This window comes from Seriola lalandi, unplaced genomic scaffold, assembly GCF_002814215.2.
Source record: "Seriola lalandi dorsalis isolate HSWRI2012SDOR001 ecotype SW California unplaced genomic scaffold, Sedor1 jcf7180002053931, whole genome shotgun sequence".
Lineage (NCBI taxonomy): Eukaryota > Metazoa > Chordata > Actinopteri > Carangiformes > Carangidae > Seriola > Seriola lalandi.
The window spans coordinates 125,038-140,666 of NW_019524484.1; the positions used below are offsets into that span (position 1 = coordinate 125,038).

The following is a 15,629-nucleotide window of genomic DNA, read 5'->3' on the forward strand; positions in this document are numbered from 1 at the left end:
TAAGATCTACCCATGGAAAAATAAACCACCTCGTTCTGGATATTTATCTTTACAGGGCTGGAGAATAAAGTACACACAGCAGAGGGTGGCAGGAGCTAGCCTATCTCTGTGGTTTCACAAGCACAAAGGTGGAATGACCCAAACACACACAACACAAAGTTCTGTGGAGCATGTTCAAAAACACTGACCTTCCCACTGAGGCGAGAGCTGGTGGAACATGCTACACACTGAGCCCCAGGAAAGAGGATATGAAGGCAGCCAAAAAGGCGTCTGGCACAAATAATGGAACTTGTCTAGTAGTAGCTGAGAGAAAGACTAAATTATGTTATATTTTGATCAAAAAACAAATATTCAGTCAAAATATTTTTTAGATTATTTTTCTGTACTGTACAATAAAACCACAGTAGAGACTGTACAATCTGGGGGATACCAAAAGGTTTTTTTAAAATACAAACTCTCAAATCATGTTTCCTCCTTGAGCCTGTATCAAAGTCACAAAAAAACAGGGTCAACCTGCAGATTCTAACCATGAAATTAATTGATGTGCATTAGGTTAAGAGGGACTTTTAATAGTGGTATGGAAGCATTAAGTACTGGAAAATGGAAACTTGACAAGAATAACCATCCACTGTCAGGTCATGTGTAAGAATGACAGCTTGCTCTCAAGTTCTCAGACCACTTTGACCTCATAATATTGATCTAAGAGATCATTAATGCCAATCACATTAGTTTGTGGTTTAACAGCTCAGTAACTGCACTTGCAATCAGTTTACTGTATACCTTCCGTGGAAACGCAAAGCTGCAGGGAACTATATTATTCAATAATCCGTAGTATTATGAAGTAACATTGCATAAATGGTAAGTTGTCCATTTTCTATGACATTATTTTTTCTTTTTAATAGGACATTTTTTCAAAAGGGAAAAAAAAAACTTTTATAGAGGTATTTGTGACACGAATGTCAGGTTTAATGATCTCTGATTCTTTTAGAGTCTCACACGAACATAAAACCTCAGCAGATCAACATCATTCTATGTTTTAACATTAAAACAAATGTACAAGTTTATACAACAGGAAACATAATTTGGATGACAAAATATCAAGCTATATCAAACAAACCTACATTTTACACTTTATACATAAAGAGGATATAAATTACAGTTTGAAACTGTACAGGGAGATAAAAAAACATCGACTTTTCTCCTTGTCACAGTAAGATTTTTTGGCCACAAAATTAGGATTTCACAGTTCAGTGTGATTACTTCTCTCTCTCCAGTTCACTCTATCTCAGTGAAGCGTGCAAACATGGCCTTACGAACAGCATCCTTGTAGGTGTCAGATGCTGAGAGTTCATATGAGCTTCCTTTAATACCCAACCCTGTGCCCTTGGTCCTTAATGAAGCCTGTGGGGAGAAGACAAAGACAGTTATTAGAGGAGACAGGTGCCCCTCAGGTAACGGTGCTAATTGCTTTGTGAGTGAGAAAGAACACACCGACATGTATATTCCATCTGTTAGGAGTTGCTAGGGAGAAGAGTGTGTGAAAAATTGACAGAAAGCGCAGTGAATTATTGTTGGCCTACTCACCGAGATAGGAGCAGTGATGCCCTGTTGGTGGCGCCCCAGACCTTTGCCCTCCTGCCAGCCCATGGCTTGTAACATTTTGTTCCCAATATTATCACTTGTTAGGCCGTCTTTGGTTGGCTGTTCATAGTTTCTGTTAAAGGATGAGAGGAGATGACATTAATGTAAAAAAGATGTTGACAGAGTTTCCATTTTCTTCAAGGAAAATCAGTGATCTGAAAGTTGACGGGTCTGGAGCGTGAGGTCAAACACTTACACTGTTGGGGTCGGAGGTTGATAAAATTTCTTCTTAGGTGCAGGAGGTTCAGGAACACCATACTTCTCCCTCCTCTCTGCAGCTCTGTCTCTGTATTTCAGCTGTTAAAATGACCACGAAAACCTTACTGACTGTGTGCACATTTGTGAAACTACTGAAGGACAAACACTGGAATAAAATTCATGAGCCAAATACCTCAGTCTCTTTCCTCTCCAGCTCCTCCAGCTCAGCTTCTGAAAGTCTTGATCTTCTCTGAATTTCCAAATTTTGCTACAATTGAAAGCAACTTTAAAACCTCGAACTCACGAGTAAACAAAAATAAATATCCTGTTCGCATATATATTCAAAACTGTTAAAGACCTATAATAACCTTTCTATTCTGATTTGAAGCTTCATACATTGAACAGATGGCAGCGCCCAGAATATTCATAGCCACTTGCAGATTAAACGCCTGCTGTTTTACCATCCTCACCTTGTGGAGGTCAGAGAGCTGCTGGTGACGCAGCATAGCCTCTTTGGTGGGGAACTGCCGTCGACACAGCAGACAGACCATCTTCTTCCAGTCTGTTATTTTTCCCTCCTCGTCCACTGCTCTGTCTGAGCTGCCCTCCTCTGGGTCGCTGTCCCCGTTGTAAGCAGCAACCAGACCACTCTGTAATATGAAAGCGGATACAAGTGGAGTGTTGTGGGATTTGTTTTCATTAATAATTGTGGCATGGGGAAATAATGGCAAAGGGACAAACAAACCTTAGTGGAAGTCTCCAGCTCTGGCATTTTGAACTGTTCATTCATGAGGGATGGTATCTCAAAACATCCCATTTGCTGAAAGGAAACAAATCTAATCAACAAATACAATCATTTAAAGTATAATATAATCAACTGTCCACAGCTTTAAGGCCTGCACCTCATTCTATGTTAATCATGAACAAAAATGAGTTATAATGATGGCCAGGTTGATTTCTATAGTTTGCAAAGAAAAAAAAGAAATGAGATTCGAAATTTCTTTCACAGAAAATCCAAAGTATATCATGTTGGACGTCAGTGTCAGTGTGTGTTTCCAGATTACCTCTCTCAGTCTGTATCTCGTACACCATTACACTTACACTTTGTCAACACATAACAGACAGTGCTGTGGCGTAATACTGACTCATACACTACCTTTTTCTCAAAGAGGGAGAAACCTGCATCAGCAGCAGCAGACTCTTTCTTGTCTTCCTCCTTAGACGGTCCAAAGCCTTGGAAACTGCTCTTAAAAGTTTCTTTTTGCTTATTTAAGCTTTTTGCCCAACGTTCCATGTCCTTCGCAATCTGTAATTTGATAAACAGCCAATATTATCTCAAAGACAAGATAATAGCCATTAACAGATAATTCGATTTTTTTTTTAAAGCAGTATTTACCTGCTGTGCAGACTTGCTTTTGGGTTTCTCTTTTTTCTCTTTGGGCTCTTTACTGCTTGTGGCAACTGTGGCTGAGGAACTTGCTGCTGCGTTAGTTGTGGATGTTTGTTCTGTGTGTGTGTCTGCCGGCACAGGGATGTATGTCTCCTTCTCACTGTCCCAGTAGAGGTATTGCTGAGTTTTGGAGTTATAATAGTACTATTGAGGACAAGTATAAGAAAAACTGTATAAACTAACAGCTTTGGATAAAAGAAATGACTTACAAATTCATAGAGTTTAGCAGTGTATTCTGTACATACAGTAAGACCACAGGGTACATACTTGGCTGCCGGGATCATAGTACAGACCAGTCTGTGGATCGTAATAGTAACCTGAAGACTCATCATACTGGTATGTAGAGGAGTCGGGGTCAGCTACAGAAACCAAAAGAAGCACGTGAAACAAAACATGCTTTCGAAATTGATCTAAAGTTGATGTACTCATACACATAAAGAGGAGATATTTATTTATTATAATCTCACCTGATGTAGGAGCAGACAGGGCAGCAGAAACCGTAGTTGCAACAGTGGAACCTGCTGGTGTCACCAGTGATGCAGTGCTAACACTAGCAGCCTGTTGTACGGCATCAACCGCCCTCGCAAGTTGATGTGACTGAAAAAAAAAAAATCTTGATAAGCTTTTGCATCCATCACACATTACCAGAGTGATGCATAATTAATGAGTAGTTCTGTTTGCAGGATATAGATTTGACCTCGCATCACTGTCTACCTGTATGGCAGGCTGGCTGATAATCACAGGTTGATAAACCTGAGCCGTCTGGGATATGACCACACCAGTGGCTGAAGGGATCAAAGTCTTCATTCCTGGAGCAGCTGCAGAAAGTAATGATAAAATTAACAATTTCAAATTCCCAAAGTACCCAAAATATCTTGTGAGAGACCAACGCCTCTTATTACCTCCGAGCAATCCATCTCCGACGGCAGGAGACAATCCTTCCGCCTGCTGCTGCCACACTTGATAATTCTGTCCCTACATGAGGAAGAGGTAGAAAAAATGTTTGGTCTTTCCCATTGGTATTCCTTATTAAAATCACTGTCACAATAAAGTAGACTGTGAACTGACCTGCGTTTGCTGTGCAAAGCCCTCTGGAAGAGTGATGTAGTCAGAGGTGGCACCTGAGCCTTGTTGTAACTAAGCAGATAAAAAACAAAGTCATTAACAACACACAAGAACCCCAGTTAGAACAAATATTACAACTTGCACATGAAGCTCCACTAAGCAGTATCTCTTAATTGAGAAGGAATCAAATGACAACAGTAATGTCCACAGTTTCTAATATTGATGATCCCACTGAGAATCAACACTCCACTTTTCAGCTTTTTGTAGCTTTAAGGTCCTTTCATCTCATTATTTTGATTCAACAGTCCATTTTCAGTCTCTCTGGCTCCCACATAAAACCCTAGACAGCCAAGCAAACACACCTCCACAAGCCAACTGTATGTGTTTGTCCAGTGTGAAATAGAGGAGAGCCAAAATAAATGAATGACAAATATCAATGAAGAAAAGGTGATGGAGCTATTTTTCCTGAAGAGTCGCTAACAGACTTTTATTTAACAGCTGATGAGAAAGTTAAGTCTATGGTTGGTGAGAGACACTGATACTCAACCATAATGACTTGCGAACTAAAATATTGAGCTGAAAGCCGGGGGGAAAAAAGCCATTTTACATTACGGGGGGTAAATTGATTTAGTGTTTAAAAAAAATTCTCATTCAATTTTTCTGCAGTTATTGCTATATTACATTTATTTTGAAGATGCTTTTGTCATACAATTAGTCATACAATAAGTGTATTAAACCTTGTGAGGAGAACAGGAGACGTAGATGTCAACAGTCATCAAGTGCATCTTTTCAAAACATACAACTCAGAGTGTGTTCAGTGCTACAGTATGTGTACAGTTTTCTTCCCCCTTTCTCATCCTGAGAACCTGCATCTCAGGAGGGACATCTGATCAACACCAGCTCTTCCTACACAACACACACAGTTGCCTTTGCCATGTGTGTATATATATATATATATATATATATATCTTGAGTTTAATGCACTAATGCAAATGCAAATTCTCTCCCAACATTGCATTCATTAAGACAAATCACCAAAAAAATCGTAGTTGTTGTTTACATATTTACATCCATACAACCTTTTGGAGGCATAGGCCACAGGTGTTGTTTGCCTTATTATGTCACATCCCTTGGTTGGGGGATTAATTCATAGTATTAAGGGCAACAAATTTAAATGACTAAGAAACAAACAAGTAAAACCCTGATACCTGGCTGGATGACCACTGAGCAGCAGCAATGGCTGTGCTGGCAACAGAGAGAGCACTGGCTCTGATCCCATCAGGCTGTGCTGAGTCTCTGGAAAGGACACAGAGCGATTAGTTAAACCTTAATATTGCTGCACATGCAGGAGGAAACTGAGTCCCTTATTTTAGGATAACTGAACCAATTTTAGTTAATTCTAGGTAGACAACAAAAACAACATTTAAAAATGATATGTATAGCATGTTTGACACTATGTAGATCCAAAAGAGCTTATACAGTCATGTTCAAAATTGTTGGCAACCCTGATTTTCAAGTACATTAATCAGAATATCTTCTGATAAGTAAATTAAAATGATTTTCAATGGAATTTAGGTTAAGACTCATTGCTGGCCAGTTTAGAAGTAGTCCATCTTTTCCCTTTCAACCATTCTTTTGTGCTGCTGGATGTGAGCTTTGGGTCATTGTTTTGCTGAAACACCAAAGACCTTCACCTCAAACCTAATTTTCTGACACAACACATTTCGCTCTGAAATGTAATGCAATTAGTAATCTTCAGATTTCATCATTCCTTTGATACATTCAATGCCTCCAGTACTAGAGGCAGCAAAGCATGTTTACTGTAGATACAGTGTTCTTAACAGTTTGAAGCTTCTTGATAACATTATAAACTGTTGAAACAGGAATTTCAGGATGTTTGGCAATTGCCTTGTAGCCTTTGGAATTGTTTTGATTTGATAATAGCATTTCTGATGCTGAAGATTAAGCACAAGTGAGTTTTATTAGTTTTTTTTTTTATTTTGATTGAAGAACTAAATTAAATTCATCAAAAGGATGCCAATAACTGTGTCCAGCATGAATGTTATATCTGCATTCTTTTTGATATGAAAACATTTGTTGTTGTTGGTCAATAAGAAATGTTTTTCTACAGTATCACAGTTATACAAAATTGGTTCATTTGCATTGTTTCTGAAGATATTTTTAAATTCCCTGGTTTAAAATTCCGGGGTGCCAATAATGTACTGTATATACTATTTTTTTTATTTATAGAAAGCTTAACATGAACTCAAACAGTGTGTGTGTGATGACTCACTTTCTAGCACTCTTGGCATAATCCACACCGATTGTTTTCCCATCTAGTTTTAGAGGTGGCTGAAGGCTCTGGAGAATGGTAAGCAGTTGAGAGGCCTCCTTTAAAAGTAAAGACACAACAACACTGTCAGACACTCGTACACCACCAAAGGGAACATAGTGACTCACAGGACGACTACATACTGAGTACATACATACCAAGGGAGAGGAGAGTTGGACAAAGGCAAAGCCTCGGTTCTGTCCTGTTTGCTTGTCTTTGATAAGGCGGATGTTGCCAGCAGACAGGTTGGCGTAGGGGGCCAATATGTTCAAAATGCCATCCACAGTTGAAAGGGGGGCGATGTTCCTCAAAATGATTGCTGTTAACAAAAAGATTGGAGGTGAATAAATGTGGAATATGTGCACTGGGTGGAGGGAATATTTCAATATGTGGTGAAAAACACACTCACTGTCTCCATTGTAATCTCCTGGCTGCGCTGACTCTACATTTAAACCATTTACTCCAGGAGACTCTCCTTCTATACTCAGCAATGACAGATTGACACATAGGTTACAACAGTCAGTACAAGACACTAACACAGTGCAGGGTAGAGCTGACGATTCTTATAGAGAAGAAGAAGAAGAAAGATTATCATTTTAGTTTGCTGAAGCAATAACTCACCAACTTTTGCTGCTCCACACCTGAAACACTTCAGCCTCTTCCGAAAATTGTACAGACCACACTGTAATAAACCAAAGACAATCTTTTATTTTTATTATAACAAAACAGAAAAAAAACAACAAAAAACCAAAATGTTGGGATAACAATGTAGTTTGAAAAAACACTAACGGCATTGCAAAGCCAGTTCTCGAACTTCTGTCTCCTGTTGCTGTAGTGCACTGCAATGCTTTTCCCCTGGATCACCAACTTGTTCTGTGAAAGTCAAAAGCCACCAGTCATTTCAAATTCTGACACATTTAAGCCAAAGAAGCAGGTGAGGTCCTGCCATTACCCCACCCCATGAGTGAGAGCAGCTGGAACGGCAAAGAGTGGCTAGGCTTACACTCGCTGCTTAGGTAGAGTGTCTCAGGGAGTAAAAAGGAACAGAGGTAGAAAGAGAAGTTCAGAGTGAAAGCTGCAATTCTGTGTACGAGGGAATGAGTCCTCAAAAAAAAAAAAAAAAAAGGTTCTAAGTGTTTGGGACCGGAGTGCTGCCAGCTCGTCCCTGTCTCACTCCAGTCTTCGGATTTTAAATGGAGATGAGAAAATATCCAAGTGACTGAGCTGGAGCAGAATGTGCTATGAAACCACAAGACCATTTGGGCCACTCTGTTAACAGAAAGTCTACTTTTGATAAGGAGAGGCAAAAGACCTTTTGATCTTAAGGTGCTAAAGATATTCTACATAGTGTTTCTGTTAATAATTCTACCAGAAAACACAAATTATTTCATTGCATTTCCAAAAGAAAAAAAACCTTTGTACAGTGATTCAATCCTGAATTCAAAACATACATTAAACTAAGCATCAGAAACAGTCTTCATTTAGCTGAAAGGGCTGCTGTATACTTAGAAAATGAATCAACCAAGTGTGTGATATCAAAAATATTTACCTCTGATATCACAGTTTTGTATCCTCTAACTAAATACAAACAGATTTCAGCTCTTTAAACTGGTATCATCATCATGGTATTAGCTAATTGGGGCTCTAATCTCCAAGAATAGTTCTAGACTTGGTGATTGTTGAGGCAACCTGATTGGTCTCCATCCATCGGGTAGAATCTTGCAAGTGATAAAACTCCACGAAGGCGAAACCTCGGCTTATACCTAGAGACAGCATTCAAATATAGACGGGAGGCGTGTTAGTTAGAATGCTTTGGTGCAACATTCAAACTCACAATGGGTTTGTACAGTCCAATTCAAAGTAAAAACGAAAGTGGGGAGGATGCTTATACAGGGTCAAGGGGGTGGTAGTGCATTTTGTTTACCATAGCTTGCAATCTTGTTACAAAAATGGCAGAGGTATAGTAAATACAGTTACCTCCTTACCTCCATACACAAAGGATCCTCTGAAGGTTGTAACATGAGGCTTTTTTTTCAGGGATAGCCATAAAGGAGGTAAAGTGGAGTTTAAGACGGAGTATGTGGGTGAAATTGAGACACGCCTTTGAAAAGCAACACTCACCTGTCCTTTTCTTCATCAAACGTATGTCCACAGGTTGGGGTCCCTGCAGCTGCTCAAGTGCCGTGCGGATCTGGAAAAAAATACCTCTGACTAAATTGATCTGACTATAGTTGTTCCTCATTGTTTGCCTCGTTTAAAAACAAAAAAAAAACCCTTGCAAAAACGGCTTCGATAACATCAAGCTAGCATTATTCCCAAGCCTTACGCAATTTCTCCTTTTTTATTTTGGTTCTTGTCATTAACTGTCAGTTGCCTCCTCCTAATAAAGTGAGCTGGATTACAGGAAAAGCAGTTGACATGATGTGAATTCCTAAAATAATTTAAATTACCTAAATTTTTACAAACAGTCCCACAGAACTTCCAGTAAAACCAGACCGAATGCAGAGGCCCACCAGTTCCCACCAACACCTCCCACAATCAGCTGCTTGATGGTGGATAAATTGTCATGCCAGACCAAGTGTTTTCACACAATAGGGTGCCTCTGATTTCACATATGTACACATATTTAAATTTGCAAAGGATGTTCGATGTGACTCATAATTTTACACCCATTCCAGGTCAGTTTATACATTTGAAAGTTGCCCTAACAGCTGACTGCCTGCCCCTCTCCACCTGTACTCCCATCACACCTCCTCCAAGGGGATCCTCTGTTCCTCTTGAACAATTAGGAGGGAGGTAGCAGCTCAGCCTATCTAACAACAGTCTGTGTGACTTAACCCTTAAAATGTATGAGTGAGACTGAGTGAGAACTGCGAGCTTACATCATCCTCTGTGACATGAAGAGAGAGACCCCTTAACATAATAGTTTTGCTCTCCTCTTCCTGCTCCATTCTGTAGTCCTGGTCTGGATAATCCCCATCATATTCATCATCAGATCTGTCACTGTTGCGTCTTTTTCGGCCCCTCTGATGCAGACAAATGAGACAGAAATGATGCTGTTTTTATTGAAGTTAGAAACTAGATGTTTTGCATTTTTCTGCTACAGGTGTGAAACTAAAATGAACTTACAAAGGTGTTCCTATTTCCACTTACCTCTGGACTGTCTCTGCGCTCATCAAAGCGCTCTCTGTGTCTATCATCACCCCATCGTCGGTCATAATCCCTCTCCACATCTCTACTTCGTCTTTCATGCCATTCTGTATCATTTCTCCTCCCATCCGAACCATACCTTCCATTACGTTCACCCCGACTGGGCCTGAAAAAGAAACATAAAAAGAGAGTGACAGTGACATAACTGTATGAAAACACTGAATATGTGCCAATTCTTTGGATCACTTTTATTTTACCTCTTATCAGTTCCCATGGCTTAGTGTAGAGGACACACGTTTAATCTTTTATCAATGGACTCTGTGGGGCGGGGGAGAGAGAGCTGTCAGTAGGTTATCTGGCATCAGTCAGTGCAAAGCTTAAAATAGACTGATAGACATCAACAAATTAATGTTTTCAGATACATTATTTTGAATTTGTGAAGCTAAATTTGGTCACAAATCAGATTTGTCATGGATATTTGTTTTAATTAACCCATAGAAACAACAAAGCGAAATGATGACACCTAATAAGAGACAATAACAACGACAACTACCACTACTACCTAGCCACACTGTTGCAGTGACCGTGTTGCTCGAAAAGAAGCTTAATATTTTACATTAGCGTTACACGTCGTTAGAAAACGGAGGGCTGAGGTCACAGCTGTTGATAACGCTGACCTGAAACGACTCAAAGAAAACCTAACAGTTGTAGGCTGTTTCGGATGGTGGTTACCTCCAGCTAAAATAATTGCTCTGCTGGACGTTTAATGTGCAGGAAATTGTTTTTCCAATGTGAAACAAGCCTTAGCCCTTTGCTAGCACAACAGGCCACTTTGGCTTCGTGCAAATGATGTTAGCAAATGACGTTTGATGGACACTGTACTGACCTTAAATAACTTAGCTTATGTTAGCCGGATGAAGAAAAACATCACCGTCTCTTTCGTTTTATATATCGTTTTAATAACACACCTTGCTGGATCTGGCAATGGTCAAATAGCAGGCTTTCTATAAGTTTTTTTTCATTTCTTCCGGTCTGTTGATGGACGAATATTCCTCTTTTTTTATACGACCTTTAGCAAACAGATTCAGCGCGCACTACCGCCATCTACTGATCAGGAGGATTTACAATGGAGAGAGTCACAATATTTTAGCCTAACTACTAACAAAATATTTAACACAGTGGACAAACAAATGATCAGGAATGTAATAAGTAAGGATAACAAGATTTACATTGTCTTGACCTTTCTAATATCAGAATCATCATCTTTATTGGCCAAGTATGTACACAGGGATTTTGCCTTTGTGGATCTCAATATACTTATATACCATACACACAGTTCCAACCACTGGTAGATATACTACAGACATACACATAAAAACTGGGAAAACAAAGCAGGACTATTACGTACATACAAGAAGGGTGAAAAATAAATAAGAAATCAACAATGAACAGCAATATACAATCTCTATATATGAGTCAAACTGTCTGTGTTAATTGTAAACAAGAATACAACAGTGTAAGGGCGCAGAGTGCTGGAGTTTTTCACTGATCTTACTGCTAGTTTCAATATCACATAACCCTTTAGCCCCTGTATTGCTAATATCTATCATTCATCCTGTGCCTTTCATTACCTCAGATTCCTTTGTGGGTATCTATGATTATAAAGAATAATAAAAAATACTTTGATTTCTAGACAATGGTATTACCTTCCTGAAGACAAAATTGCTGTTAAGCTCTCTCTTTATTTCATATGTAGCAACAATAGAAATAAATTAGATATTCCTCCTGTCTTTTATCAATATTATCAGCCTATTGATTGCAAATATATTTACTCTAAAGATGAACACTATTTTGTCTTCACTTTGTATTTGGGGAAATACAGATGGAAACTCTTTGCTGTTACCCCGGACCTCTGGCTGTCACACTCTGGCCATCAGTGGCTGAGGGACACTGGCTGGCGGGGCAAACACTACCTCCATCACCGCGGGGTGGCGCTGCAGTCCCGGTGACAGAGATGCGGATGAGCTGTAGAAGCAGAAATCTGCTCTCATCCCTAGAATCAACACCACAGAGCAATGGCCGCGGAAGGGAATATGAAATGTTAAAGATTGTTTCATTCATTTAACTACCTCGCACTGCGCATTATTTGCGTCTTTCACAGCAGGGAAGAGGACGCTGTAAGTGGTGGTCACTGCGCTAAGACGATTGGCAGCTCCCACCGACTGTGACCCGGGCATCAGGAAGAAGATAGCCAGCTGGCTAACGTTAACATTGGCGAACCATAACCATCAGCTGTATTCATCTGCGGTAGTTGCATACGTCCATATGTTTCTTTCTTTTTTTTTTTTAAAAAAACGGATAATTTCCACATTGTTAAGGAGCTCTTAAGTTAAATCGTTTGCTTGGTGTCTGTGATTAACGTTACCCAAATGACGCTGGCTAGCTAGCTAAATGGATTGACAGCCCATCCCTCTGTTGTTCCGAGGTTTAGTCGTAGCTCTACACACGGCTTCCTAGTAATTTACCAAACTGTCACCAAAACAGGCCTCACGTTAGTTAAAACGTTACCTCAACATTTGAAGCGAACAAAAGCCGTGTTAAACTTGCCTGCTGCCTGCTGAAAGTATGTCTCTAACGCTGGCTTTGCTGTTTCTTTGACTCCTCAGTTTTGCTATCAGGCTGAATGGCGGAGCCTGAGCTTCTGCTGGACTCCAATATTCGACTCTGGGTGGTGTTACCCATTGTCTTCATCACCTTCCTTGTTGGGGTGATACGGCATTATGTCTCTATTCTTCTTCAAAGTGACAAGAAGTTGACGTTAGAGCAGGTGTCTGACAGGTAATCTTTAATTGTGATGTGGATTTTCTGTTTGTAAAAAGAAACAAACAATTAATATGAATGTGTTTTTCCATCTCCCAATCCAGCCAGGTGCTTATTCGGAGCAGAATTCTCAGAGAAAATGGAAAATATATTCCCAAACAGGTAGGAATTTTTATATTTCATACATATAAACTTAATCAAATAAGTTATTCCCTTCACTCTCTCCAACTCATGTGAAAGTAAGTGTCTGCTATATACAAAATATAAAACCACTGGCTTTTGCATATATTTGGTATAAGTGCAGTGTGTAAGACAGTGTTACTGAAGATCTCTCTTTCTTTTAGTCCTTTTTGATGAGGAAGTTCTACTTCAATAACCAAGAAGATGGATTTTTCAAGAAGACCAAGAGAAAGGTTGTTCCACCCTCTCCAATGACAGGTAATCATCTTAAGTAAAGCACATAATGCAGTCTTAGGTACTGTAATCCACAGCGATGTTTCAGAATTTAATGCCGTTACTTCAGGAGGAGTCTTTTCTCCCCCTACATCATCTTGAAAGATATCATACTATTAAACCATACTGTATGAATAACTGTAATAAAACAAACCTACAAGCCATAGCAAGTGAATTTGTTGCTCATTGCATCTTTTCACAGATCCCAGCATGCTGACGGACATGATGAAAGGCAATGTCACCAACGTGCTTCCCATGATCCTCATTGGAGGCTGGATCAACTGGACCTTTTCAGGATTTGTAACAAGTAATAATCCTACTCTCTCACAGACCTTGCAGCTTATCATGCAGAATGTGGCATGCTCCAAAACAACTTTGAGTTTGTGTTGCTACCAGATAAGATATGGGTCACGTGGAAATTCTGAATTTCTTTCTACAGTTCTTCCTGTTCTCTCTCTCATACAGCTAAGGTTCCCTTCCCTCTAACTCTTCGCTTCAAGCCCATGCTGCAGCAAGGAATTGAGCTGTTGTCACTGGATGCTTCCTGGTAAATTAATAAAACAAGATTTGTAAAGATGTACTGAATTAGTATTTATGTATTAATCTCAGAATGTTAGTGTGTGACTTTGTCATTTGTTCTGTTTGTTTCTTTCTGTATTTACCATCTAGGGTGAGCTCAGCGTCATGGTATTTCCTGAACGTGTTTGGACTACGAAGCATGTACTCATTAATTCTTGGCCAAGATAATGGTAATTTTAGCACATTTTAAGATAATTTTGTGTGCTTTGTCACGTCAGATTGTCAGTCTTGATGATAACATGAGAATGTTTAATCTACTTAGCTCATTCTCAGAAGGTTCAGCAATAATAGCAACCCTTTCATACTACAAGTAGTTATTTGATTTGCTTATAATGATATTGTTTAATTGAGCTTGAGCTCTTTATCTTAATAAATGCTAGTTTCCATTATCATTATGTTGTGAACATGAAAATAGTACTTGATTTCAATAAACACAGTCTGAGAGTTGTTTTGTTTAAAGTGTTAGCTCGAAATGAATCATGGCCAGTGATATTTACAAATCAGTTAAGCCTTGACTTTGGTGAATTCTGTATTTTCATTTATGGTTAAACAGCTTTGCATTCATATAATTATTTTTGCATATGTAGATTCTGATTGTTTCTGTTATACATTGAAAGGTGCAGATCAGTCGAGGATTATGCAGGAGCAGATGAGTGGTGCCGCCATGGCCATGCCTGCGGATACAAATAAAGCTTTCAAGGTATATATAAGTGTCCCATGATTAGTTAATGAGGGTGTGCTTTACTCAGTTGTTCATGTAATGTTTGTCCTTGATCTCAGGCTGAATGGGAGGCACTGGAGCTGACTGACCATCAGTGGGCACTGGAGAGTGTAGAGGAGGATCTGATGAGCAGGGAGCTGGACTTCGATGGCATGTTTAGCAAGGAGCTGCCAAGTGGTATCTTCTAAAGGCCTGGTCACTTCTTCTTGGCCTATTGGAGCCTTCAATTTGAATTTTGAACACAGAGATGGGACAAATCCCTCCATGTTATGCAAAGTTTACAGTCACTTATTTGTGGTCCTCGTCTTTCCACATGTATTACCTTTTCATTCCTTTCCATAAAATATCTGAAATGACTTCAAATACACTGGTTCTGCTGCTGTTTCATGCATACTGGAAAGCACTGCTTTGTTTTTTCACCTTTGAAACAAGGAGATGTTTGGGAGAAACTAAGTTGCTTTTTGCTTATTGAAATGTATTATTACTAGCTTTCAACTGTATGCCATCATAATGCTGTTAGGTTATAGAATGTGAACTACCTAGTGCTTCTTTTGTCTTGTGTTATACACAGCTAGATTAGCTGTCTCCATTTTCACATGTACGGTCATGTTAAACAACTAGAACACAGTACCATTTTACAGGTGAGAATGATGCTTAATTAAACTTTAACAATCATAAAAAAACATGTTAGTTAGATCATAGATAGAGCTGTTCTGCATCACCTGCCCTAAAGTTGGAACTAAACCAAGAATTAATTTTTGAGTATGTTTGTGTGATTGAAATATTGTTTTTAAAGTATGTAGACAGTTTATTTTTTAATGTAACTCCCCTGTGTTTTGTACAGTATAAAGCCTGTTTTGACTAAATACCCAGTTTGATTTATTTGCAATACACCCCCAACACCTACATATATATATATATATATAATGTATATCTACACACGCACACATACACACAAATACACAAATAACATATAGCGGAGAAATTTGACTAATGTTTAAGACAGCCCTCATGTCTGTCATTTTTACAAAGGAGAAGTCAGTGATGAGCTTTGTTGATGCCCCGGAAAATTCTCAATGGTCACAACAATACACGGATGTTTTTGTAGAGTTTTTGGTACACAAACCTTTTTGGTTAACACTACTACCATCACCGCCTGGGTTTCCTGTGACTGGCTGGTTTGCCGATGGTGATGACAGAACAGCCACACTGGAGTGCAA

At 39.2% G+C, this 15,629-nt stretch overlaps 2 protein-coding genes across 4 annotated transcripts; one reads left to right on the forward strand and one right to left on the reverse strand.

Annotated features, from left to right (window-relative positions):
• Positions 1-931: 931 nt before the first annotated feature.
• Positions 932-15,618, reverse strand: LOC111652223 (RNA-binding protein 5-like). 3 transcript variants are annotated; one of them, XM_087172964.1, is made up of 25 exons: positions 15,536-15,618; positions 10,094-10,154; positions 9,840-10,002; positions 9,569-9,712; positions 8,808-8,877; positions 8,376-8,449; positions 7,476-7,559; positions 7,308-7,368; positions 7,096-7,164; positions 6,845-7,005; positions 6,648-6,745; positions 5,563-5,650; positions 4,358-4,426; positions 4,192-4,264; positions 4,004-4,107; positions 3,757-3,886; positions 3,557-3,648; positions 3,236-3,433; positions 2,996-3,145; positions 2,585-2,659; positions 2,310-2,489; positions 2,033-2,107; positions 1,838-1,938; positions 1,585-1,714; positions 932-1,401 (listed from the first exon to the last, which is right to left on the reverse strand). In XM_087172964.1, the coding sequence occupies exons 2-25, from the start codon at positions 10,108-10,110 to the stop codon at positions 1,276-1,278; spliced, it is 2,532 nt and encodes an 843-aa protein (XP_087029090.1). In that variant the 5' UTR covers positions 10,111-10,154; positions 15,536-15,618; the 3' UTR covers positions 932-1,275. The 3 variants fall into 3 exon arrangements, with proteins under 3 accessions (XP_087029090.1, XP_087029089.1, XP_023258200.1); XM_087172963.1 differs by lacking the exon at positions 15,536-15,618 and adding an exon at positions 10,805-10,905; XM_023402432.2 differs by lacking the exon at positions 15,536-15,618 and adding an exon at positions 10,723-10,881.
• On the forward strand, positions 11,851-15,275 carry emc3 (ER membrane protein complex subunit 3). The gene is made up of 9 exons (XM_023402424.2): positions 11,851-12,143; positions 12,503-12,674; positions 12,761-12,818; positions 13,001-13,094; positions 13,312-13,416; positions 13,575-13,656; positions 13,779-13,858; positions 14,306-14,388; positions 14,469-15,275. Exons 2-9 carry the CDS (start codon positions 12,520-12,522, stop codon positions 14,595-14,597), a joined length of 786 nt encoding a protein of 261 aa, XP_023258192.1. The 5' UTR covers positions 11,851-12,143; positions 12,503-12,519; the 3' UTR covers positions 14,598-15,275.
• Positions 15,619-15,629: the final 11 nt, after the last annotated feature.